Below are 27,817 nucleotides of genomic sequence, written 5' to 3'. Positions count from 1 at the left end.
CTCTAGAGCGCAGGCTCAGTAGTTGTGTACAGGCTTAGTTGCTCCACGGCATGTGGGATCTTCCCGGACCAGGGCTCGAACCCATGTTCCCTGCATTGGCAGGTGGATTCTTAGTCACTACACCACCAGGGAAGTCCCAGTCTCTCCCCCAATCTTTGGCAACCACTTATCTGTTCTCCATCTCTGTAATTTTGCCATTTTAAGAATGCTGTACAAATGAAATCATATAGTACGTAACCTTTTGACATTGGATTTTTTCACTCAGCCTAATTCCCTTGAGATCCATCTAATTTGTTGTGTGTATCAATAGTTCTTTCATTTTAATTGTAATTTTCCATGTTATAGATAGACCACAGTTTGTTTAACCATTCATCTGTTGAAGGACATTTGGGTTATTTCTGGTTTGTAGCTATTACAATAAAAGCTGCTCTGAGCCATTTGTATATAGGATTTTGTGTGAATAAAATTTCCATTTCTCTGGGTAAATTGCCAGGAATGTAATTGCTGGGTCGTATGGTAAGTGCATGTTTAGTTTTATCAGAAACTTCAATACTCTTTTCCAGAGTGGCTGTATAATTTTACATTCCCACCAGCAATGTATGAGTGATCCAGTTTCTCTGCATTCTTGCCAATACTTGATGTTATTAATTTTATTTTAGCCATTCTGATAGGTATGTCTGATATCTCATTGTAGTTCTAAGTTGCATTACCTAATGGCTAATGCAGTTGAGTTGAGATTTTTAAGACTTGATTTTTATCTTAGGAAGATTAGTTTTGAGACAGTGTAGGAAAAACCTATATGAGAGAAAGAGAGAGACAAAATGCAGGGAGCAATCTGGAGGCTTCTGTGCCAGCCCATGTGAAAGAGGCCAGGGGTCTGTGTCCAAGAATAATAGTGAGGATGGAGGAGAGGGGAGAGATTTGAGGGCATCTCTGGAAGGGGAGGGAAACATTGGGGTGCCTGGGATTCATGGTAAGGATTTAAAACTATTGATGGACACATGGGAAGAGAAGGAAGGAGAGGAGGTAAGAATGAGTTTGCTTTTGAACATGTGGAGTTTGAAGTGCATCCACATGAGATGATTAGTAGATAATTAGAGCATAGGCAAGGAGTAGAGCAGGCACAAGTTCTGGAGTCATTAGTGCATCCATGTAGATGAAGCCTTAGGAGTGAGCAAGCTTGCCCATGGGTAGCTTGTAGAGCAGGAAGAGATGGAACCTGGGAAGGTAGTGTGTGGCCCTGTGAAATTTCTGGCGACAGAGGCCCTGTCCAGTTGGTTAGAGCAGAACTGACATTAGGGTGTGCAGTGGGAGCAGCAAACTTTTCCTCTGTGGGTAGAGAAGAACTGGAAACGGAGTCACTGTTGTGCCTTTTGTCCCCTAAATTATTAAGTCAGGCACCAGACAGCAAGTTTCCTTTGTGTGGCTCAGCCTCATCCTGAAGAAACGGGAGGCTGATACCAACCCCTTTTATAAAATCTGAGCAGTCCACATGAGTTTCATTTTCATTATCCTTTGATGTTTCCTAAACGTTTACATTTGAGTACTGTTTTCCTGTTTTTTACCATATCCTGTACCCTCTGAACTTTTTTTTTTTACTTAAACTATTTCTTTTAGATTTTTTTTTTTTTGATGTGGGCCATTTTAAAGTCTTTATTGAATTTGTTACAATATTGCTTCTGTTCTATGTTTCGGGTTTTTGGCCGCAAGGCATGTGGGATCTTAGCTCCCCAGCCAGGGATCGAACTTGCACGCCCTGCATTGGAAGGCGAAGTCCTAACCACTGGACCGCCAGGAAAGTCCTTAATTCCTTTAATGTACTGGCTTTTTTTGCTCAGCCTTGACCTAAGCAATAGAATTATAGGTTTATGCAACCTATTTTTTACACACGTTAAAAGGAATGTGTAAATATCAAGTGTTTTTAAAGTTCACATACCACCTAGACTCTTTTTGCATATTACCTGTCAAAATCCAGAATCTTAGATATAAATATATCTTGAACTTGTCTCATATAACAGTTTGCTAATAGAGGAAATCAGCAAGATGACAAATTTCTGGTTCAGCGATAGTTTACAAATGGGTAATTTAAGTATTTGGGAAGTAGAATGGCTGTATAAGCATACCGTTTTAAGAATGTAAGTAGAGGGACTTCCCTGGTGGCACAGCAGTTAAGAATCCGCCTGCCAATGCAGGGGACATGGGTTCAAGCCCTGGTCCGGGAAGATCCCACATGCCGTGGAGCAACTAAGCCTGTGCGCCACAACTACTGAGCCTGTCCTCTAGAGCCCGTGAGCCACAACTACTGAGCCCGCGTGCCACAACTACTGAAGCCCGGGCGCCTCGAGCCTGTGCTCCACAACAAGAGAAGCCACCACAATGAGAAGCCTGCGCACCACAATGAAAAGTAGCTCACACTCACCGCAACTAGAGAAAGCCTGCACACAGCAATGAAGACCCAATGCAGCCAAAAATAAAATAAATAAAAATTAATTAATTAATTTTTTAAAAAAGGAATGTAAGTAGATAATTGGGTAGAGATTACAGTTTCGTGTCTCTTGATCATAACCATTGTTTCCATATTAGTTTTTAGAGACGAAATCTGGGATGGGACCTCCCAGATGTCAGGCATGTCTATTATCCATCAGAAATAAAAAAACAGTACCTCCCAAAGTAGCAAAAGATAAGGATACATAATCTGTGGCTCTTAATTGGAAAACAAGGTTTTATTCACCACCATTAGCCTTCAATAGGTCCAGTTAACATGGACACATGGAACTGTCAAACAGAATTCAGAAGCAAAGCATCAGGGATTAAATTCTCATTTTAAACAGGCGGGTGATTTTTTTTTTTTCTCTCAAGCTGTAAGCAAAGTTGCAGAGTACACAGTTTGCCTGTTTCTTAATATTGTGACCAAATCTTTTGGAATACTCTTTGGGAAAATTGCTCTAATCATTTGCGTTTCAGATATTTGTATCACATCTGCTTAGAGCTAATTAAGTTAAAATTAATGCATTTTCACACCTCCCCTTTGTTCAGGACTATTGAGTTAAAGCTTATGGCCACACACAACTTGATGATTTGCAGACATCCTTTAATCCTGAAGTGCTAATAGGGGTGCCTTCTGTTGCTGTTAGTTCTTTGAGCCTAAGTATTATCTTGGTTGGCATTAGGCTGGCATTATTTCAACTAACAAAGATTTATGTCCAGACCGCTCCTTAACACTGTTCCTGTGTCTGAGGCATGACTCTCCAAGCACAGCTCCTTTTCTTATAACTGCATTCAGATATGCACATGTCGATCACATAACTCCACCAAGTCTGGTTGGTTTGTGTGTGCTTTTTTTTTTAATTGAGGTATAGCTGTTTTACAATGTTGTATTAGTTTCTACTGTACAGTGAAGTGGAGTTCCATGTGCTATACAGCAGGTTCTTATTAGTTACCTATTTTATATATATTAGTGTGTATATGTCAATCCCAATCTCCCAATTCATCCCCCTGCCCCCGGCTTGGTTTGTTTTAAGATGTGATGTTTATTCACTTTTTTAATTCAGCAAACATTTGAGCACTCTCCAAGATGCACGCACAGCCCTGAATGAAGTGTTCTGGTGCACATGAAGATAAATTAGTGCTGGGCCTGCCTGCCCTCCGTATCTTAAACTCATAGGCATGTACATAGATTACTGTAATTTAGATGCTATGGAGATTAACAAGAAGGAGAGAGTGCTTCAGTTTTTGAGGTCAAGGAAGACTTCAGCAGGAGGTAGCATTTGGTTGGAGACTTAGAGGAACAGTTAGAATTCAGAGAAATAAGAACATGCCTGGTAGAAGAAAGAGCTGTGGGTAGGACCAACTAGGTGCTGTTGGCTTTGAACATGAAGTGTGAAGTCATATATGTAGAAGGATAGGTCAGTGAGTTTCAGATGATGTGTTCTTGAATAATAGGCCAAGGAGTTTGGATTTTAGTTGCTTTAAATTAAAAGTTAAGCAAAAGCAAGACCAAGCTATTTGACGCTTTTATAAGTTTTTTTATTGTGGTGGTTGTTTGTTTTCTCAGTGTGCTCAGGCTAAAGCCAAAGGTGACTTGTTTTTCCCTAGCATGTGTAATCTAGGAAAGGAGGAAAGATGGAAAATAAGCAGGGCTTCCCTAGTGGTGCAGTGGTTAAGAATCCGTCTGCCAATGCAGGGGACATGGGTTTGAGCCCTGGTCAGGGAACATCCCACATGCTGCGGAGCAACTAAGCCTGTGAACCACAACTGCTGAGCCTGCGCTCTAGGGCCCGCGAGCCACAACTACTGAGCCCACATGCCACAACTACTGAAGCCCGCGCACCTAGAGCCCATGTGCCGCAACAACAGAAGCCACTGCAATGAGAAGCCTGCACATGCAACAAGGAGTAGCCCCCGCTCGCCGCAACTAGAGAAAGCCTGCGTGCAGCAACGAAGAACCAATGCAGCCAAAAATAAATAAATTAAAAAAAAAAAAAGAAGTGTACCACTGGTGGAATTTGCTTTCTACCAAGTTAGAATATTCTGCTTCTAGGCAAAGTAACAAAGCAAGTATTTGCAAAGTCCAGTGACCTTCACTTAGTGTCTCCTTTAGTTCCTTGTTCGGCTGACACTGTAGCCCTGGTTGGAGTGTTCATAATTAGTGAGTGGAAATATTTGGGTGAATTGAAGTTCCATGCTAGAGACAAAGATGTGGGTGTAATCTCTTACCAAGAAATATGATTCTAAGATATATTACTATGAAAGAATTATGGTCTCATTATAGAAAATGTGCAAATTGTAGAAGATTATAGAAAAAATAAATCACCCTTAACCCCTCTACCTAGAGACAACTATTGTAACCATAAAATAGTTCTGTCTAGTACATTACACTTTTAGAGAATTTAACTCTGAAAGCTTTTCTTTATGGACTAAGGGTATGTGAATTTTTCCATGCTCTTGTGTTTTCAGTGTCGAAAGTATTACCTGTGAGTCTCCTTGCTGTTAGGAAGGAGAGCAGGGTGAAGGAGATTAGTATTTGCAGTCTCTGCATTATTTTTCTCTTGAATGCTACTCAGTGACTCAGCACATTTTCTGGACAGTTAGTAATAGGATGCGTAAGAACACCTGCCTTTTTTTTTTTTCTTTTCCCTGAAGGCATCTATAAAGCTTTATAAATCTTAGTACGGTATGATACGGTGTCTGGCCTGGTGCCAGATGTTGGTCTCCAATAGCAGCCCAGAGCTCTCCGGTAGAGATGACAACAGTGCTGCCATTGGTGCAGAGCCCAGGTGGCTTTCCTGCGTGGTGACTGAGTCTACCATGTGGGTCTCCTAAGATTGGCCTGCTGCCTTGATCATGAGCTCTCTTATGCCATCTGCAGCAGGACTGCTGCTTCTTTCCTAGGAAATGCTGCTTAAGGGAAATAAATATAGCTTGTTGGCATGAGTTAAAGGAGCTTTCTGTCAAAAGGGATGAAAAGTATTGGAACTAGCTTTTTGTTTTTTAAGCAGTTTTAAATACCCAAACCTTTATTTTGTTAAGATCTATAACTTGGAAGTTACAAATGGTTAGTGAGAACTTTCTCAGTGAAACTTTGGTTTTGCTTTGAGGTAGCCTTTTGCTAATGCTTTTTTGAATGTTTCACCATTCTGTCCCTCCCTCTCTCTTAATCAAAAATAAAAGGTCAATGCCGGAAACAGGAAACAAAGCCTCCGGAAGTCTTTGCAATGGTTGAACCTGTCCGTAGAATTAAGCTTATTAAGTCTATTCCTTCCCTCCTTACTCCCCTTTTAGGGAGTTAACCTATTTAGATAATTAATTAGATGTTACATATGTTTTAATTATTTAAGATTTTTTCTGAATTAGCTGTTCAAAGAATCAACTTATCTGTTATTAGATATCCGATGAAAACTTCTGTTTACTAAAGCAGATGTGGTGTTGAGCAGTCACTTAGTTTCCTGAAATGTTGTATTCTCACAGTGGAAAAATAGCCAGACTGCCCAAATCTTCACCTTTGCCTTTGCTTCCCACCATTGTCAGCGGCTCCAGCCTGCTCTGCGGTACAGGAGTCACATGTTGGACCCACTAATGTCTTATTCTAGGCATTTAACATGGGCTCACACGGTACTTACTGATCACTGAAGGGAGTTTCATTTACAAATTATATTTTGGCTTTTTTAAGCTAAAGCCTGAAAATCTTGAAGGGATTTTGTCAAATGCAAATGACCAGCATCCTACCGTCTACATCAGTGGTTCTCTGTTCAGGCTGCGTATTAAAATCACTTGAAGAGCGTTAAAAAAAAATACCAATGTTCCAGACCCATTAAACCAGTCTCTGGGGTCAGGCTCAGGCATCCATGTTGTTTAAAAGCTGCCCTGGTGATCCTAATGTGTCAGCAGCACTGAGAACCTCTGCCTTAGATCTCATGGAATAAAGTCTCTTCTGTCCCCTCAACCAATGGGGCTCCAATCCCTTCTGTGATTTATTTTCAGTTTAGTTCTTTGAAACCTTATCATTATAATAACAAAGTTAATCTCACACCCCAGTGTAATAGGAACTTTAGAAAAGTTCCTTGGAATTTAGCTTATGAAACAATTGAAAGCCCTCAAATTTCTCCGGATTCTGGGGCAATGCTAGGTTATGAGCTGCGGAAAAATACCTGTTTCACGGTGATGGTGGTAAGTTATATCCATTGGTTTTACATATTTACACTTGTGAATTGTAATAGCTTATCCTCAGCATGAGGGTAATACAGCCTAGTTACAGATTAGTGAGCTGGGGTACAAGTTAATTCATAGCTGCTGAGCAATAGGGCTGAAGTTAGCAGGTTCCCTGACTTTGAATGAATAGTGAGCCCTTTCTATTATATTCTGCTTCCTTCCTGTGAAGATTACGTTCTAGAATTTCGCCGTCCCTTGACTGAAGTGACCGCTGTTTGGAAGTTTTTAAGGGAAATGCTAGAGCCGGTCAGAATCATGTTAATAACCCATTGGAATAAGGAAGTGCTGAGAATTGGGAGGGGAAATGTCCTTTGTAGTGTTAACTTGTCAGGGAGAGGGAGAATTGGGGATGCCTGGAGTCAGCTGTTCCTGGGAGGGTATCAGCCTTTTCATTTCTTTTTTAATTTAAAAGAAAATTTAACTTATTTAATTGTTAACATTTTGAGTCTCTTGAAAACTGTATTTGACAGTGTAACAGTTCCTCTTAAAAGTTTGTCTTTCTAAATGTTTGCCGTAAAGGCAGCTGTGGGGCTGGGACACCTGCAGAAAAGCTTTTACTTGGGCCAGAAGGGTTTATGAGAAGAGGCTACCCACTCTGTATTTGTGAATTAAGGAGAGGGTAGGAAGAATATGCTGTAGAGTCTGAGGCCTGTCTGTTCTGATTGTGCCCCAAGTGCGGCTTTCCTTGTGGGGCGGGCCAGATGGGAATATTGCAGCCTTTAATACCCTTGGAAGCTGAGAGGTGCCTCTGGTTGATTCCTCAGCCTCCAGGCTTAGCAAGGCTACCCTGCTGTTGTCCTGCTGTTGGGAAAGGATTGTTTAGCCTGGGGAATGATTGCTGGCCCCTGGTATCTTGTCCCAGGGGCCTCCACGCAGGGGGAAGCCCGTGGTTGCCTTGTCAGCAGACATTCCGCTCTGGCAGCCTGTTAAAATGAGATGGGACAAACTAGATAAGCGGAAGCCATGTGGTGTGATAGTGAGAGCTAATTATCCCAGCCCTGGGGATGGTCTTAGTGCACAGAGGATGGAGGGCTCTTGTGAAAACCTCTCTGTTTGCTTATGGATCGAAAGTTCCTTGTTTCCCTCACGGGATGGGCAGGTAAATGACTCTGTGTTTCCCTGACCTTTGTTTGAACCATGGCAGAATCTAAATTTCATTGTCCCCTTTTAGTTCCCCACTGTCCCTGCCCTGCTCCATCCCCATCACCTTGGTAGGAAAAAAAAATGCTCATGTCTCCTAGCCACAGTCCTCAGGAAGATACAAATGGCAGCAGTATTTCCTTGTTTAATGTTTTCTCAACTCCTGGATCAAGCAGTATTTTTCCCTTTGGAATGAATCAACTGCTGCGGACACCTTCTGTGGCCGCAACATCTGGCCATGGAGAGACCTTCAGTCTGCAGTGCCCCGTAAGAGAAGTAAAGAGAAATGAGTGCCCTCATCTCGTCGCAGGAGAAGCCTTAAAAAGTTACTTCTAAAATTGATTTAAAGCATTGTAACGTAAAAAACAAATAGGCCTCATAAAACACATTCCCCTGGATCATCATACATCAAGTACTAGCCGTGTTAGCTGTTTAGCTAGGGCTACCTTAGCACTACTGACATTTGGGGGCCAGATAATTCTTTGTTGTGGGGGCCTGTTCTGTGCATGGTAGGATGTTCAGCAGCATCCCTGGCCTCTACCCACTGAACGCACAGTTGTGACAACCAAAAATGTCTGCAAACATTGCCAAATGTCCCCTGGGCAAGCAAAATCACCCTCAATTGAAAACTACTGGACTACGCTATCCAATACTGTAGTCACCAGCCACATGTAGCTATTGGACATTTGGAATGTGGCATGTCCGAATTGAGATGTTCTGTATATATAAAACACACACCAGGGCTTCCCTCGTGGCACAGTGGTTAAGAATCCACCTGCCAATGCAGGGGACACGGGTTCGAGCCCTGGTCTGGGAAGATACCACATGTTGTGGAGCAACTAAGCCCGTGCGCCACAACTAATGAGCCTGCACTCTAGAGCCCGCGAGCCACAACTACTGAACCTGCATGCCACAACTACTGAAGCCCACGCGCCTAGAGCCCATGCTCCGCATCAAGAGAAGCTACCGCAATGAGAAGCCCGCGCACCGCAATGAAGCGTAGCCCCCTCTCGCTGCAACTAGAGAAACCCCGTGCACAGCAACAAAGACCCAACACAGCCAAAAATAGATAGATAAAGTAAATTAATTTTAAAAAAACCTAATAAAAAACACACACCAGACTTCAAAGACTTAGAACCAAAAAAAGAATATAAAATATCTCATTAATAATTTTTATTGATTACATGTTTAAAAGATAGTATTTTGTATATATTGGGTTAAATAATGTATATTATTATAATTAATTTCTCCTGTTTCTTTTTACTTTTTAAATGTGGCTACTAGAAACATTTAAATTACATTTGTGGCTTGTATTTTATTTCCGTTAAGCAGCACTGCACTGGAGTGTTGCTCTACTGTAGTTTAGCCATTAATCTTCTATTAGGCATTTAGTTCCCAGTAAACCATTGGGTTTAAATGATTTTTTTTGTTTGGAAAATTTTCCTTCCTATAATAATATTATGGAGACAAAGCATATGTAAAGTGTTACATATGACCAGTTTGTTCCCCTGAGTACCTGCCAGTGACATTAAAAATTGGGTCAAGGTTCAGATGATATGTGGTTGTCTTACATTTCCCTCCTTCTCGGGTTGGATTTTATCTCTATTTCTATTAAGGTATATATAGTTGTATCTTAAAATTTAATTTTAATTTCTTGATTAGTAACATTGAATTCAGAAGCTGAGAGAAGCTTCTGAACCAATTTAGTAGATTATTCTGGATTTTGACCTTTTATAAATACTAGAATGTAACCTGCATTAAGGCAGTGATTTCGAGGTGCAAGTCTGTTTTTTCACTCCTGTGTCCCCAGCACCCAGAGCTGTGCCTGGCGTGTAGTCCCCTCAATAAATACTTGCTGAATGAATGGATAAAACATGTTTTTCAGTAAAAGCTGACTGTTCAAAATATATTATTATATTAGTTACCTGGTCACTCCTTTAGCTGTATTCCCTTCCCCTTAATGCTAATTTCATTATGCAAAAAGTTTTCCTTTTTATATTTTAAGCCATCCATCTTGCCTTTGATAAGTTTCAGGCTTTGGGGGGAAATGGAGACTATTTCCTTCCCTAGGTGGCTAAATATGCTGTTTAATTCTCTTCTATTTATTTCATCATTTTAATGTAACTTTTGGGGTTAATTCCAGATGGATTAATGTATGGTGTGAAACCTGGATCTCAGTTCATCTCCAATCTGTTTGTATTTGTCCCAATGATATTCACTCAATTGTATTTCCCTACCGTGTTATATTATTTATGCGTTCATATAATAAGCCCATATAGCTTAAATATATTAAGTCATTTTTCTTGGTTCATTTCTTTTTTTTTTTTTTTTTTGCGGTACGTGGGCCTCTCACTGTCGTGGCCTCTCCCGTTGCGGAGCACAGGCTCCGGATGCGCAGGCTCAGCGGCCATGGCGCACGGGCCCAGCCGCTCTGCGGCATGTGGGATCTTCCCGGACCGGGGCACGAACCCGTGTCCCCTGCATCAGCAGGCGGACTCTCAACCACTGCGCCGCCAGGGAAGCCCCATTTCTATTTTTAATCCACTCAATCTTAGAACGTGGTAACTCACATTACAGAATGTTAATATGGTAGGTTAAATTCGTTTTTACTTTATTTATTTATTTATTTATTTATTTATTTTCGTTTTTACTTTAGATAGACATTTTTCCCCCTGGCTTGCTTGGCCAGGTATGCTTTTTTGGGAAGCCTAGAAAGAAAGAGAAGTTAGGCGTCCAACCAAACAGTTACAAGTATAAGACATCTATGCAGTTACTGGCAGGGTAGTATAAAGATGCTTTTATTTTATTTTTAAATATCAGTCCATAATGTATTCATCATTTAGCATCTACTCATCTTTGGTTGAAAAACAACCAGGAAGTGGAGTTTTGCAATTGAGTAAAATAGTCTATTTATATTCTAGTGTTCTAATCATGTACTTGTGCCTTTGACTGTGGAAATTACCATTTGCTTATAATGAGGTTAGTTAGCAGAGTCATAGTTTATTTTAATCTGATACTCACCCTGGGGAAGAGAGGAGAGCTGGCTGTCTATAAAGACACATCTGAGGTCATCTTGTACAGTGATGAGTTATTTGCTTGTTTTTTCTTGGAATGGCACATAGCATAGTGATTAAGAGCCTCAACTCTGGAGCCTGGATTCGATCTCTGCTTTTAAAGATCTCTTCAAATCTTTGCTGCTACTTCACAGTTTCCTCAGATGTAAAACAGGGGAAATAAGAGTATCTACCTCATAGGGTAGTTATGAGAATTATAAGAGTTAGTATCTGTAAAACATTTAAAACAATGCCTGGCACATAGTAAATGCTATGTTGGTTTATTATTAGTTCATTTGCCCAAATTTTCCCATCACCTTCAAGTAAGCAGTTTTCCTTTACAGATACATGCTAGTCATGAGATCGGGCTATAAACAAAGAAGATTGCCCTAACTTCCTCTGTTTCTTGCTAATGTCCCAGAGTAGGTGGGATAGAGGCAGGCTCAGGTCAACAAAAAACTAAGAGCAATTCTCTTTTGCAATAGTACTGGAGTACATATCTTATAATAAGGTTAATTAAACAAACTGGATGGATGTCTAGTTGCTTCGAGCTACACTCTTTAATCCTGTAATCCCACTGATGGAATTTATCCTAAGTAATCCAGAAAGAGAAAAATAAACTGTAATTGTTTATTATACAATTAATAATAAGCAAAAGAGCAGAGAAATTAAACAGAAGTGGATCGATTAAGAAGATTTCTTAGTGGTATGTCATGCAGTTTTACATGATAATAATGCAGATTGTGGGGCAACATGGAGATGTTCTGGTTGCCATTTGAATAATAGGTGCCAGGCTCTGTACTGTGCCAGGGGCAAGGGGTGCAAACAAGAGTTAGTCAGCCTGCCCTCCAGGAGTTCTTAGTAGAAGCATCCTATTGCAGTGACACAGTGCAGGGAAGACATAGGAGGAGGGAAATAAATTCCCTAATCTTGAAAGAGTCAGGGAAAGCTAAAGGAAAGAGGAATAGTTAAGATAGGCTGTATGATTTATCAGATGGATAAATTGGTGTATAGTTTATATATTAAATGTTTGTTATATACCCAATACTTTGCTAAGCACTTTTCATTATCCCATTAATTCCTCTCAACACTTTGTGGTAGGTGCATGTACCATTGTAAAAATGAGGAAATTGAAGCTTAAAGTGGCTAGGTAACATGCAGAAAGTTGGTGGCAGAATCAGCCTGTGAGCCCGTGTCTGTCTTCTGAAATCCATGTGCAAAACCATTATACTTCACAGTGGCCTCCAACTATGGGAAAATTCTGCCTAAGGAGTATGAATACTTTAAGACCGTAGAGAACATAGTCTTATTGGAGTAAGGGGATTTTCTCTTGATTTTCTTGATTGTGTTATTTTATCATTCAAGAGCTAAACACCTGTTGCTTACTGTTTTGAGAGTCGTGTCACTGAAGGAGCTAGGTGCAAATATGGAGCAGGACTGTTTCAAAACAGAGCATCCTGCATGAATCTTATCTCCATCAGATATTTCACTGTCCTTATATGGGCAGTGAGTAAGCTATGACAGCAAGATTGACAGTTTGGGAAGCAGTTTAGGAAAGAATAGCAAAAATACGATGAGACTTGGAAAGTGGGTTGCTTAGAATGGCAACTTTTGATTGTCTTAGATCAACGATATAGACTTCTCCATACCTTTACTGTGTTCATTCTTACTCCATGTTTTATTATTCTATGAAAATTTGAGAATTAGTTCAACCACTTTTTCAACCACTTCTATGGGAGTTTTTCTTTGTCAGAATAAAATTATACTGAGTGCCTTGTTCTAAAATCAAAAACATTGCAAGAGTCCTCAGTCTCTGATATGTTACAGGCATTTGATAATGCTTGTATAGTACTCATGATATGCCTTTGGGAATGAACCCTTGCCTGCCTGCTCTCATCTGAGTCTTTTTAGAGAGCCTTTGAATTTGGCATTCTCCAATAAGGGAAGTAACTTACTACCAGGGGGTTGTGGAACATGACATCATGTATATAGTCAAAGGAACAAAACTCATGCAATAAGACGATTTTGTTTGTTGTCAACCATTCACTTTTCTATTCGTAGGTTTTGATGAAAATTGTAACTAGGCATTTTAGAGATGAATAAAATGAAATTAGTGTACTACAAAGATAGAAATTAGAATATTTTTTATTCCCAGCATCTGGGACAGTCTTGTACATAGGTGCTTAGTAAGTTATTTGTTGAAAGAATAAATGAAGATGTGAAGATTTTAGTTTTCTCTTAATGCTACTATGTCATTCTTATGTGAGAATACTAATGGATGGCATACCAAGTTTTCCTTCTCTGGTGCCGTAACGTCAAAAGATGTTTATAAAACTCTCCTCAATCTTGAACTTGGTTCTCCTGGAAAGGTAAAAGAACTAGAATGGCTAAACCAGTTTTGTAAAGGATGAATAAAGTTGGAGATATCACACTATGCTATTTTAAGACTTACTAAATAGCTACAGTAATCAAGTTAATGGTATCAGTGAAGGGATAGACAAATAGGTCAATGGAATAGAGTCCTGAAATCGACCCATACAAGTATGGCCAACTCATTTTTACATAGGTGCAAAAGCAACTTAATGGAGAGATGAATCTTCAACAAATGGTGTTGGAACATTGGACAGCTATAGTCAAAAAAATGAGCCTTTGCCTAAATTTTATACCTTATATAAAAATTAATCAAAAAATTAATCAGGATGGATCACAGAACAAAATTTAAAACTATAAAACTTTTAGAAAAAAACGTAGAAAATATTCATGACCTGGGGTTAGAGCTAAGAGTTCTTAGACATGACACTAAATGCCCAATCCTTAAAAGAAAAAAATCAACAAATTAAACTTGATCAAAATATAAAACTTTTGCTCCGTGAAATGACCCTATTAAGAGAGAAAATACTTTCAAATCATCTGACAAAGGACTTGAATCCATAATAGATAAAGAACTCTCTAAATGCAACACTAAGAATAACAATCCATTTAGAAAATGGGCAAAAGACTTAAACAGACACTTCACCCAAAAGGATGTATGAGTGGCAAATAAGAATAGGAAAAGATGTTAAACATCATTAACCATTAGGGTAGTGAAATTAAAATCATGATGAAACACTAAACCACACCTGTTCAGGTGGCTAATATAAAAAATAACGACAATACCAGGCAGTGACGAGTATGTGGAGAAACTGGATCTCTCATAGATTGCTGGTAGGAATCTGAAATGAGACTGTGACAAAGTAATTTCAGTGACAACTAATGTTTGAATCATAAGTAATGTCAAGTCACTTTATATAGTTCTCACGCTATCAAAACTTGAAATAAGAAGTGGGGTCCCCATTCCCTTAAAGATTTGTAGTTTATATATTTTCTGAGCTTAAATTACAGTTCCAGCAGTGTGTTTCAGAACCTCAGTGAAGTACAAAGGAAATTTCCATATTTCAAGATCCATTCATTTTATTTTATTTAATTTTTAAATTTTTAAAAATTGAGGTCTGGGGCTTCCCTGGTGGCACAGTGGCTGAGAGTCCGCCTGCCGATGCAGGGGATGAGGGTTCGTGCCCCGGGCTGGGAGGATCCCAAATGCCGTGGAGCGGCTGGGCCCGTGAGCCATGGCCGCTGAGCCTGCACATCCGGAGCCTGTGCTCCACAACGGGAGAGGCCACAACAGTGAGAGGCCCGCGTAAAGCAAAAAAAAAAAAAAAAAAAAAAAAAAATTGAGATATAGTTGATTTACAATGTTATATTAGTTTTTTTTTTAATCTATTTATTTATTTGGTTGTACCAGCTCTTAGTTGTGGCAGGCGGGCTCCTTAGTTGTGGCTCACAAGCTCCTTAGTTGCAGCTCTCCAGCTCCTTAGCTGAGGCACGTGGTCTCCTTAGTTGTGGCATGCAAACTCTTAGTTGCGGCATGCATGTGGGATCTAGTTCCCTGACCAGGGATCAAACCCGGGCCTCCTACATTGGAAGTGCAGAGTCTTATCCACTGCACCACCAGGGAAGTCCCTACAATGTTATAATAGTTTCAGGCATACAACATAGGGATTCAAAATTTTTATAGATTATACTCCATTTGTAGTTATTATAAAATATTGACTATATTCCCTGTGCTGTGCAATCTATCCTTGTAGCTTATTTATTTTTTACATAGTAGTTTGTATCACTTAATCCCCTTCCTGTATCTTGCCTTTCCCCCTTCCCCTCTCCCCACTGATAACCACTAGTTTGTTCTGAGTCTCTTTCTTTTCTTTTTTTTTTTTTTGCCGTACGCGGGCCTCGCACCGTCGCGGCCTCTCCCGTTGCGGAGCACAGGCTCCGGACGCGCAGGCTCAGCGGCCATGGCCCACGGGCCCAGCCGCTGCGCGGCATGTGGGATCTTCCTGGACCGGGGCACGAACCCGTGTCCCCCACATCGGCAGGCGGACTCTCAACCACTGCGCCACCAGGGAAGCCGGAGTCTCTTTCTTTCTGTTATATTCACTAGTTTGTTTTAATTTTTAGATTCTACATGTAAATGATAACATACTATTTGTCTTTCTCTGACAAACTTCACTAAGCATAATACCCTCCAGGTCCATCCATGTTGTTATAAATGGCAAAATTTCATTCCTTTTTATGGCTGAGTAGTATTCCATTGTATGTATATGTATGTGTGTGTATACATATATATGTATATACACACCATGTCTTTATCCATTCATCTGTCGATGAACACTTAAGTTGCTTTCAGATCTTGGCAATTGTAAATAATGGTGCTATGAACATTGGGGTACATGTATCTTTTTGAATTAGTGTTTTTGTTTTCTTCAAATATATACCCAGGAGTGGGATTGCTGGATCATATGGTAATTCTATTTTTAGTTTTTTGAGGAACCTTCTTAACTGTTTTCCACAGTGGCTGCACCAATTTACATTATCATCAACAGTGTACAGGGTTCCCTTTTCTCCACATCCTTGCCAACTAATGTTATTTGTGGTCTTTTTGATGATAGCCGTTCTTACAGGTGTGAGGTGATAACTCATTGTGGTTTTCATTTACACTTCTCTGATGATTAGCAATGTTGAGCTATTGCCTATTGTCCATCTGTATGTCTTCTTTGGAAAAATGTCTATTCAGGTCTTCTGCCTACTTTTTAATTGGGTTGTTTGTTTTTTTGATACTGAGTTGTATGAGCAGTTTATATATTTTGGATATTAACCTCCTATTGGTCATATCATTTGCAAATATTTTCTCCCATTCAGTAGATTGTCTCCTTTGCTGTGAGAAAGCTTTTAGGTTTAATTAGGTCCCATTTGTTTATTTGTGCTTTTGTTTCCTTTGCCTTTGGAGACAGATCCAAGAAAATATTGCTACGATTTATGTCAAAGAGTGTTCTGCCTATGTTTTCTTTTAGGAGTTTTATGGTTTCTTGTCTTACATTTAGATCTTTAATCCATGTTTTAGTTTATTTTTGTAAATGTTCTCATTTTATTCTTTTACGTGTAGCTGCCTAGTTTTCCCAACACCATTTATTGAAGAGACTGTCTTTTCTCCATTGTATATTCTTGCCTCCTTTGTGGTAGATTAATTGAAAAGATCCATTCATTTTAGAAATAGGTAGTAATGAGGGATTTCCTTGGTGGCACAGTGGTTAAGAATCTGCCTGCCAATGCAGGGGACACGGGTTCCATCCCTGGTCCGGGAAGATCCCACATGCCGTGGAGCAACTAAGCCCGTGTGCCACGACTACTGAGGCTGCTCTCTAGAGCCCGCGAACCACAACTACTGAACCCGCATACCACAATTACTGAAGCCCGTGCGCCTAGAGCCCGTGCTCCACAAGAGAAGCCACCGCAATGAGAAGCCCGTGCACTGCAACGAAGAATATCCCCGAGCACCGCAACGAAGAGTAGCCCCCTCTCGCTGCAACTAGAGAAAGCCCATGCACAGCAACCAAGACCCAACGCAGCCATAAATAAATAAATAAATTTATTGAAAAAAAAGAGATAGTGGCGATTGTTGCGTAACATTGTGAATATAAGTAATGCCCCTGAATGGTACACTTAAAAATGGTAAATACACTTAAAAATGGTAAAAATGTCAATTTTTATATTGCACGTATTTTGCCACACACACAAAAATAGTCCACTAAATTTTGCCATTCAGTGACTTCCACCTAACTTTGAATTGGAAGTGACAAATCTGCAATGTAATGATATGATAAAGGCAAATGTCAAGAGGGAAATCTAATAGAATCCTATGATGCCTACCAAGAGATTAGTACGCTCAACTAAAATCATATACTCATGGATTGATTCAGTATTTGGCTGTACCTATCTGTGTGAAAAGAGGTTTTCAAAGATGAAATTATAATATCTTGTTACAAATCAGCATTAAGGATGAATTTACAATCAATTTTGATGAAAAGGGAAAACTATTTTTTAAAATTTTATTGAAGTGTAGTTGATTTACAATGTGTGTTAATTTCTGCTGTACAGCAAAGTGACTCAGTTTTACATATATATTCTTTTTTGTATTCTTTTCATTATGGTTTATCACAGGATATTGAATGTAGTTCCCTGTGCTATACAATAGGACCTTGTTGTTTATCCATCCTGTATATAATAGTTTGCATCTGCTAACCCCAAACTCCCAATCCATTCCTCCCCTCTCCCCCCTTGGCAACCGCAAGTCTGTTTTCTATGTCTGTGAGACTGTTTCTGTTTCGTAAATACGTTAATTTGTCATATTTTAGATTCTACATATAAGTGATATCATATGGTATTTGTCTTTTTCTTTCTGACTTACTTCACTTAGTATGATAATCTCCAGGTCCATCCATGTTGCTGCAAATGGCATTGTTTCATTCTTTTTAATGACTGAATAATATTCCATTGTGTATATATACCACATCTTCTTTATCCATTCATCTGTCGATTGACATTTAGGTTGCTTTCATGTCTTGGCTATTGTAAATAGTGCTGCTGTGAACACTGGGATGCATGTATCTTTTTGAATTATAGTTTTGTGTGGGTGTATGCCCAGGAGTGGGATTGCTGGATCATATGTCAACTCTATTTTTAGTGTTTTGAGGAACCTCCATACTGTTTTCCATTGTGGCTGCACCAATTTACATTCCCACCAATAGTATAAGAGGTTCCCTTTTCTCCACACTCTCTCTAGCATTTAATATTTTTAAACTTTTTAATGATGGCCATTTTTACAAGTGTGAGATGATAACTCATTGTACAATAGTTTTGATTTGCATTTCTCTAATAATTAGTGATGATGAGCATCTTTTCATGTGCCAATTGGCCACCTGTATGTCTTCTTTGGAGAATTGTCTATTTAGATCTTCTGCCCATTTTTCAGTTGGATTGTTTGTTTTTTTGTTATTGAATTGTATGAGCTGTTTGTATATTTTGGAAATTAAGCCCTTGTCAGTCGCATCATTTGCAAATATTTTCTCCCAGTCCATAGGTTGTCTTTTCATTTTGTTTATAGTTTCCTTTGTTGTGCAAAAGCTTATAAGTTTGATTAGATCCCATTTGTTTATTTTTGCTATCATTTCTATTGCCTTGGGTGACTGACTTAAGAAAACATTTGTATGATTTATGTCAGAAAATGTTTTGCCTATGTTCCCTTCTAGGGGTTTTATGGTGTCTTGTCTTACATTTAAGTCTTTAAGCCATTTTGAGTTTATTTTTGTGTATGGTGTGAGGGTGTGTTCTACTTTCATTGATTTACATGTGGCTGTCCAACTTTCCCAACACTACTTGCTGAAGAGACTGTCTTTTCCCCATTGTATATATTTGCCTCCTTTGTCAAAGATTAATTGACCATAGGTGTATGGGTTTATTTCTGGGCTCTCTGTTTTGTTCCACTGATGTGTATGTCTGGCTTTGTGCCAATACCACACTGTGTTTTATTTTTTTTTTTTGCGGTACACGGGCCTCTCACTGTTGTGCCCTCTCCCGTTGCAGAGCACAGGCTCCGGATGCGCAGGCTCAGCGGCCATGGCTCACAGGCCCAGCCGCTCCGCAGCATGTGGGATCTTCCCAGACCGGGGCACGAACCTGTGTCCCCTGCATCGACAGGCGGACTCCCAACCACTGTGCCACCAGGGAAGCCCCACACTGTTTTGATTACTGTAGCTTTGTAGTATTGTCTGAAGTCTGGAAGGGTTATGCCTCCTCCATTGTTCTTTTTCCTCAGGATTGCTTTGGCAATTCTAGGTCTTTTATGGTTACATACAAATTTTAGGATTATTTGTTCTAGTTGTGTGAAAAATGTCATGGATAATTTGATAGGGATCACATTAAATCTGTAGATTGCTTTGGGTAGTATGGCCATTTTAACAATATTAATTCTTCCAATCCAAGAGCATGGGATATCTTTCCATTTCTTTGAATCATCTTCAATTTCCTTTGTTAATGTTTTATAGTTCTCAGTATATAAGTCTTTCACCTCCTTGGTGAGGTTTATTCCTAAGTATTTTATTTTTTTGATGTGATTTTAAAAGGGACTATTTGTTTGCATTCCCTTTCTGATATTTCATCGTTAGTATAAAGAAATGTAACCAAGGGAAAACTATTTTAAACCCCAGTTAAGTGAAATGTTATTCCCTCATAAAAGAATTTCATTCTTCTCATTAGTAGACCTGTACCACCAAAAAAATTGTACTCAATTAGTATTACTATATTTTGAATTTTGGCAATAAACATTTGGTAGAAATTTATTTTCTTTTGTAACATAAGTACCTACATAATATCCTCTATTTTGTCTCTTGGCCCACAAAGCCTAAAATATTTACTAGCTGGACCTTTACAGAAAATTTTGCCAACCCCTACCTTAGAGCACTGATGTTTCACTTTTTGTTCTTTTCTAATATATGCTTTGAAAGCCTTCACAATTTCTCTCTGTGCTCCACTTTAGCTGCATCCCACAGATTTTGATGTGTTACAATTTCTTATTATTTAGCTCAGAATATATATACTAATTTCGACTTGATGTCTTCTTTAACTCGTATTATTTAGAAGTGTGTTGCAATTTTTAGATATTTGGAGATTTTCATGTTATCTTTGTTACTGACTTTTAATTGAATTCCCTCGTGGTCAGAGTACATACACTGTGATATCAGTCTTTTGAAATGTGTTACGGTTTGCCTTGTGACCCAGCATATAGTTCATTTAGGGCAGCTATCCAGTGTGTACTTGAAATGGTATTATTTTAATTTTTGTCTTCTTTTGAAGCTTAGAACATCCAAATAAGGCTGGTCCTTGTCACCTTCTGTACCTACTCTGTACGTATTCTCAGTTTCTACTCCCTTATAGAGAGTATGTTTGTATTTTTAGTGTGTCTTTCTGCTTTCTCAATCCAATGGTTTTCTTTTTTTCCCCTTGTGGTTATGGGCAGCTTAAAGGTTAAATAAATATTAAGTAAACGAAACAAAACAAAACAACCTTTGTTGTGTACTTGAATCTCAGTAGACTTAAGTTCATTTTTAGGTGCCATAAATAAGTGTTCACCTAATAACTAAGGACTTTATATGAATTCATTCTTTTCTTGGTGTTGACTCCTTTGTCACGTTTTGTTGTTATTCTCTTGAAGGTAGACTTTGTTTTGAAGTTTGCCTTGCCTTTGACAAAAGGGAAAAAATGCTTCCCAGTTGCTGTGTACTTGCCTGATACTAAGCAGTGACTTATCTGAAGATTCATAAGTGTGCTGTGAACTAAAGCTATTGTATTTGAGGAGAGTGCCACATAGGCATGCAGGTGACCCCCAGGCACAAATCCTTAATATTTGAGTTGCCTCTGTTTTGTGTGTAAAAGAGGTGGTGTGTCAAAATAGAGACTCCACTTCGTGTGAGGCACAGTGTGTTAGGTGCTGTACCACTTAACTTTTTCTTGATCTGGGGATCTATTCTTTCTTGCTAGTTCACAATAATTGCTGGAAATATTTGTGAGAATGTGAGAAAAGCATAAGGTCCTTATCATCCTTACTTGAGGAAAAGAATGCTTATGTTTCTGCAACAGTAACTGCAAAAGTAACTTTGGTTGATAAACAACAAGACCCTACTGTATAGCACAGGGAACTATATTCAATATCCTGGGATAAACCATAATGGAAAAGAATATGAAAAAGAATATATATATATGTATAACTGAATCACTTTGCTGTACAGCAGAAATTAACACAACATTGTAAATCAACTATACTTCAATAAACTTTTTAAAAAAATTAAGTGACTTTGGGTTACTTTTAGAGTAAACGGGCGTAGACGTGTCCAGATTTTTGGTCCACCCTCTTCTGCCACAGTCAGACTTTGAATTATACGCATTTTTGTTAATATGATTAATTGGTACTTGTAAACTTTATAGTAAAATATGTATAACTTTGTATTTCCACCCATGAGACTCTCTGCTTCATGCTGCAGAAGTCTGGGTAGGAGCTCTTTAGCGGGGCAGCCAGGGTGAGAGCCCCGCTTCTGCTCTCCCTGTTGCTGTTAAGAGAGAGAGAGGAGGCATGTGTTCATCCCGGCTTTTTCTGCATGACAGGGCTGATAAGGCGGGAGTGAGGGGGGATTGTGAAGTTTTTGCCATAGAAAATGGGCAATAGAATTTGCAGTTAGTAGTGTAGTAATGGACTCTCAGTCTATATTGGGAAATGAAAGATAAAACATTTTAGTGATAAAAATATAAATTTTTCACCCAATGAGTGAATAATGATGTAAACTGTGGACTTTAGTTAGTGATAATATATCAGTATTGGGCTGTCAGTTGTGACAAATGTAGCACACTCATGCAAGATGTTAATTATGGAGGAAACAGGGGGAGGAGAGGGGGGAGGTGAGGAGGTATATGGGAACTCTCTGTACTTTCTGCTCAATTTTTTCTGAAAGTACTCAAAAAATGAAGTCTGTTAGTTAAGAAATTTTAAGTGGTTTAATGTTCCTTAGCAAGTTCATATCATACAAGTTAGTGTTTAACCTACTGACCCTTGGGATTTCTTGGGTAAGATGAATCTGGTTTGCAGTTTGAGCTGTTAATGTCAGGCAGATTTGGTGCTCTCTGTTTTTCTACTGTTCCTTAATTGTGCTTTTGCCTTCCCTCCCTATCTGTTGAAACAGCTGGATTGCCAAGATGCCTTGGAAGCAGCAGCCCGAGCTGAGGGCCTTTCCCTGGATGCCTCCATGCATTCTCAGCTCAGAATCCTGGATGAGGAACATCCCAAGGGAAAGTACCATCATAGCTTAAGTGCTCTGAAGCCCATCCGGACCACTTCCAAGTAAGAGGTTCTGCTGGTTAGTGGCTTGTCTGTGAAGCACCAAAGAAATTCGGGCTAAGATTAGACTATTTGGGGAAAACCTGGGTTTAGCCAGGAGTTCTGTATACTAAACATTGTATAGTAAGTGTTGGCTAGCCTCTCCACGTGTGTTGACAATTTTGTGCTTTGGGTTTTCTGTCCTCAGACACCAGCACCCAGTGGACAATGCTGGGCTCTTCTCCTGTATGACTTTTTCTTGGCTTTCTCCTCTGGCTCGCATAGCCCACAAGAAGGGGGAGCTCTTAATGGAGGACGTGTGGTCTTTGTCCAAGCACGAGTCTTCCGAGGTGAACTGTAGAAGGTAGGCGTCTCTGATCCACCCTCATCTCCCACGTACTGGTTGTGTAGGGCCTGAGCTAGGAGTGTGGGTCCGGCAGTGTCAGGTCCAGAGCTCTGTGTCCTTTTAGGATCTGAGCTATCCTATGGAGGGAGGGTAGCCTGGGGGTGACTTTCCCTTTGCTCTTCTGCTTAACTCCTATATCATCTTTAATCCTGTTTTAACCACGGGCTTTCTCTCTCTCTCTCAGCCCCGCTTCTCTTCCTGAGTCTGCAGGGAGATTATGTTGCTGCCTTGTGACAGAATACATTTTTGTGGTAGCCGATTGTCATGATTAAAATCTAGTTACGACTCTACATTTTACCACAGGATCCTTCAGAAAGGGTTGGGGACCCTTGAGGAAGGAAGTTCTTATCCACAGGCAGATTCTATTCAGGGATAATTTTTCTGGGTGGAAGGAAAGACTTTCGTTCTCATCATTTTCTGAATCCCGAGAGGCTCCCTATACAGGGTAAATATGTAGTTACCCAGGAAAGGTCTTTCTTCCCCAGAAGGTGAAGACTGTACATAACTTGAAAGGAGAGACTGGTGTGAATGGCGGCAGGAGGGAGGCTGGGGGGGGGGGGGTGTGCGTATTCCCTGGGGAGATGTGTGACGGAGGACATGTGCCCTTGTTAAGACTAGAGAGACTGTGGCAAGAAGAGCTGCATGAAGTTGGGCCAGACGATGCTTCCCTCCGGAGGGTTGTGTGGACCTTCTGCCGCACCAGGCTCATCCTCTCCATCGTGTGCCTGATGATCACGCAGCTGGCTGGCTTCAGTGGACCAGTAAGTCCTAACCATCCTTCCTAACAGTCTCCAGGGCCCCAGCCATGGCCAGCTGTAACCTTCTTGTTCTGTTGCAGGGGTTGCCCTCACCTTTGGGCTAGTTAGCAGCCTTAGAGATGCCTCCAGGTCTGTTGCAAGGGCGCAGTTGATGTTGGGGTGAATGGTGGTTTGTGAGAACTGGAAGGAGGAGGGGGCTGTGTTGCCAGAGGAGAAGCGGACCTGGCTTGCTTCCCTGGGGTGGGGGTGAAGCTGAATGACTCCAGCTCTGCCCAGGGCCGCGCTGCTTTGCGGCGTATCGACACGAAACGACAGTCCCGGTTCGGGAAAGGTGTCTCACAGTTCCGTGAGCAGCTGAGAACAGTGTTGTGTGGCATAGGCTGTTGTGTTGGTGCTGGTGACACACTGAAGGTCTGGGGGCAGAGTTGTCACATGTTTGACGGTTCTGTGGCACATGAGCCCTCAAGAAGCTGGAGGACTGTTGAGGTTCTTAGAGGCTAACCTGAACTCCATTTCAAGTTCTGGTTTATAGTGTAAACCGTGTGGCGGGTGTTGGGGTTGCAGCCCTGGTTTTCCTAGTGTTGCTGAAGCAGAGTAGGGGAGAAGAGTGACGGTCACGCTGTTTTCTGGACACCTGTTTCTTACACCTGCTGAGCTGCCTTACACTTGAGACTTTGATTAAATCTATTCTCTACATATTTGCCTTGAGGCATTGGAGCCGTAGTACTCCTTATTCTGTGCGTTTTCCGTGTGTGGGTAAGCTGGAGGGTCATGGTTTTGGTAAGTATGGGCCTAAGGTGCATGGTGATTAGGTAAAACTAATTTGCAGTTTTTCTGTTATGATTTTTTGTTTGTTTGTTTTTGTTTTTAATGTCTGATGCCTTTTAAAAGTTTTGATCTCTTTTCTGGAGCAGAGAACACTACTTTTCTGGTATTGGGTTTCTTATTCATTGACCAACTAACATACTTTTGTATAAGTTTTAAGTAAGAGGGACCATGTAACTGAATATCATGTCACTGACCAAAATGGCAAACGTTTTCATAGGACCAGCTTCCCCCAAGAAGAGCTTCTGTCATTGTTTCACTACAGGGCTGGTGGCTGCTCTGATCTTTGGACGAATTCTTGCAGCTGGGTAGCACGGTATACAGGCTTCCTTGATTCCATTCGGCCAACGCAAGAATTTAGTTGGCTCCTCCCACCTCCCCCCCAAAAAAAATTCCATAGATTGTTGGGACTTTAATTTTTTACTTGGGAAAAAAAGTTTCTTATGCTTGTTCAGCTTGGGGGGCCTTACAGTCACTCACTTGAGCATCTGCATATTCCTTTATCTCTCTTTTAAGGCACAGCGCACTGGAATACTAATCTCTAGTAAACTCTTCTAGATGCCAGGGAAAGCTGAGAGCCTTCCTTTAATAGGAAGACAGCAGCACGCTTTTCCTTTGCTCCACCCTCTTGAGGAAGAGCACCTTAAGGCCTGTGTTACTTTGGGAGATTTTCCCCTAGAACAATCAAGAAAGCAATGGTCCCATCCACAGTGTCTCTAATTAATAAAAAAAGATTTCAAATTGTAAGCAATGAAAACTTCTTTTTTGGAGCTCTAATTCTGACAAATTTCTTTTTAATTGGAAATTTGAAGGATCGGGTTTGAGATTAGTATTAGCAATGAGCATACCTTCCATCTGTGGATTTAAATCCTCTGGAAGAACATCCATTTTAGATTTTTGCACATTTTCTAATACGGCGAGGCTTTCAAACTGGCTTAGTCTGTTCTTACAGAAATCTACGTAAGATCTGACTCCCCAGATACCATATATTTTTTTTACTCTCCCCTCAGGTCTCACTGAACCTTGGTAGCCATATGCAGAGCAAATAAAACACAATCAAGTGACTGTGTTTTGTTTTGTTTTTTAACTGCTGGCCAGCTGGGGCTGGACATTAATGATCAAGACGATCTAAGGTTTCAGTGATGCCAGTGGACCACTGCTCTGCACACGGTGTCCAAGGGTCACCATAGTGTTAATGGAGAGCCAGAATCCCTAAGGGTATGGTCCTGACCTACGATGAGTGACCAAATTGCTAAACTTGCAGAGGTGATTTGTGGCCTTCTTGGATTAAAACAGTTTTAAAAGACCAGGCCTGACCTATGATTTGTGTGTAAAGAATTAGCATCCGCCCTGTAGATCTGCAAGAGACGGCTCCCTCCTGCAGTGCTATCTCTTGGTGAATGCTAACTCTGCTCACGGGCCTTTTGGGGAAAGGACAGTGAAAAGCCTCTAGAGAGGTAAGTTTCCCACCCTTCCAACCTCTCTCCAGCTGCAGCTTGCTTGATGCTGTCAGGATCTGGATTTGGGGGGAGTGTCTCTGTAGTGGAACCAGTGACAGAAGCTGTTCTTTAGAATTTTCAGGATGGCTGTATTCTGCGGTCAGAATGAGAGAGTCAAGCTGGGCAGAATCTCTCGCCAAGAGTTCAGGTAAGGTAATGTTTATTCACTGGGAATGCTTTCCACAGCCAGACAACTATGCTGACAGTCTCAAGTTTTCTCCCAGTTTGTTTAAATTTAAATGATTAATTTGTAACCTTTTAAAACGAAATTTTGGTTAGATTTTTCATGAAAACCTTTTTTTTTCTTTGTTCCATACAAAATGGTTTGAAATGTAATTGTTTTTTAAAAAACCCCTATGTGTTGGAAATTCTTTAATCTGCTGTTTCCTCTTTTCCCTCCCCTTTGAAAGTTTTGCATAGTGTAAGCATTCATTTTGTCTTTCACCTTCCCTCTGCTCCTCCTCTCTGGGAGGTACTAATGCTATTACCTGGTGCTGAAAAATGGCACAATAAAGGTATGGGAAGGAAGGAACCCCAAACTACAACCTGCTGTCCTTTCACGCCTTCCTTTGGAGACTGCTCCGTCAGTGCCGAGGTGTGTGAGAAAATGCTTTACTGCACCGCCATCTTACTGAGTTGCTTCACGTGAGGAAAATGGGGTTTTGACCCTGCCACTCAGTGACTCAGTTCCACATTTTGGATTGCATACTGGAAAAGAAGCCAATCTTCTTGCTAGTAAACCAACAACCCAGCTGTATGCAGTGGTGACCCAAGCACTGGATATAAAACCTAAAAATCTGAGGGAGGGGAGAGGTGGGATACAATAGTTCTTGGAATCTGAAATCTCCTATTTATTTGATCAGGTTATTTACTGAGACTTGACATAAATCTGATTGGTGGGAATCTCTTAGGATCTAGTCGACATCTGATATTAATTTCCTCTCAGGAAAAGCAAGAAATACCGATTTACCCAGAGAGAGTCTGGGTTCTGGAATTCAGCGTTAGCTGCTTCAGGAAAATTGCTTCTGGCCTCCATTTTTATCTGTCATTCAAGCGCTGGTCTCCAGCTATAGTACCCTTTGCTATAAGGATCGGTGTAGATGGGTGAATGGGTTTCTCCTTAATTTTATTTTCTTCCTTCGGGGAGGGGGATTGATTTGGCTTTCTTTTGTTGTGGTTTGTTTTGTTTCATTTTTGGCAAGATCAACTTTAGCTGCAAGGACTCGAAAAGACTCTGAAGGATGCCACCCATTTTTCCTTGAGGCCTAGATTTTTGTATTCCCTCCTGAGCAGAGGTCACTCCTCACAGCCTAGTGAACCAATAGCACCAGTGATTTTAAGCAGAGTCAACTCTTTGGGGAGTTTTCAGTTTTGTTTTTTTAATTCTCTTTCCTTAGCAGCAAGGTCTTTATTCCTGGAGAACCTCCTCTATTGCAGGCTAACTGCAACTTCAGGAGCCCTAACCGATTAAGTGCTGTCAGCTTGATGCACTACTCCGGACTCTGGAAACAGATATTGGTTCTATGCTGTAATTTCCACTGTGTGTAGTTAAAACAACAGTCGAGGCCAGACCTGTTGGCTGGCTAGCCCTGTATAACTCGACTCTGTATGTTCCCATGTATGTTACCGCAATGCTTCTCCTGTTGTACAGTGTCTGTGAGATGCTCTTTGAAGATGGTACTTTTTATTTTTTTCATATTCAATAAAAGTACATTACCTCCCACTTCCTGGTATTTAATCCTGTTGCTGAATGTGCCTCGTGTGAGTGTGTGCTCCGGCGTTGCAGGACCTCAGAGCTGGAGGTGGCACTCGGTGGTTCTTGGGGGCTGCTGCCTTCCCTCCCTGCAGGTGGTGTTAGACATGTGCTACCTGAGGTAACAAGTTTTTGTTTTTGGGAGGGAGCGGGGAGTGTGGGAGGGCCCTTGGGAGGGTCTCTGGATTTTGAATAGTCAGCTTTGTTTGCTCTCTTCTGTACTATTAAACTGCCGATGTTTATTTTCAGGAATGTTTTGCAAATGCACTTCTCACTCTTCCCCAGTCCAACTGTAGGTACACTGTTCCTTTTTATCAAATAAGCACGTTTGAAACGATCCAAAAAAAAAAAAAAGGGTCTTAATTTCATGTAAAGAAATGTATCATTGTGTGGAGATACTGGAAATAAGGTCAAATATATACTTTTTAATGACCGTGTG

At 40.5% G+C, this 27,817-nt stretch overlaps 1 protein-coding gene across 9 annotated transcripts in view; it reads left to right on the top strand.

The window, feature by feature from the left end:
* Positions 1-27,817, top strand: part of ABCC5 (ATP binding cassette subfamily C member 5) — an 87,882-nt gene that overhangs the window by 5,407 nt on the left and 54,658 nt on the right. For 5 of the 9 annotated variants that reach the window (XM_060150124.1, XM_060150127.1, XM_060150128.1 and 2 more), the window contains exons 3-5: positions 22,004-22,161; positions 22,346-22,501; positions 23,157-23,304. In XM_060150124.1, the coding sequence (XP_060006107.1) occupies positions 22,004-22,161; positions 22,346-22,501; positions 23,157-23,304 (462 nt within the window). Of the gene's footprint in view, positions 1-22,003; positions 22,162-22,345; positions 22,502-22,727; positions 22,989-23,156; positions 23,305-25,698; positions 27,349-27,557; positions 27,675-27,817 lie in introns of those variants that run through there. The other 4 variants (XM_060150133.1, XM_060150132.1, XM_060150129.1 and 1 more) reach the window with 4 other exon arrangements.

Source organism: Lagenorhynchus albirostris, chromosome 5 (genome assembly GCF_949774975.1).
Source record: "Lagenorhynchus albirostris chromosome 5, mLagAlb1.1, whole genome shotgun sequence".
In the NCBI taxonomy this organism is placed as follows: Eukaryota; Metazoa; Chordata; class Mammalia; order Artiodactyla; family Delphinidae; genus Lagenorhynchus; species Lagenorhynchus albirostris.
Note: the sequence above shows the minus strand (reverse complement) of the source record. Positions and strands in the feature narration are given on the sequence as shown.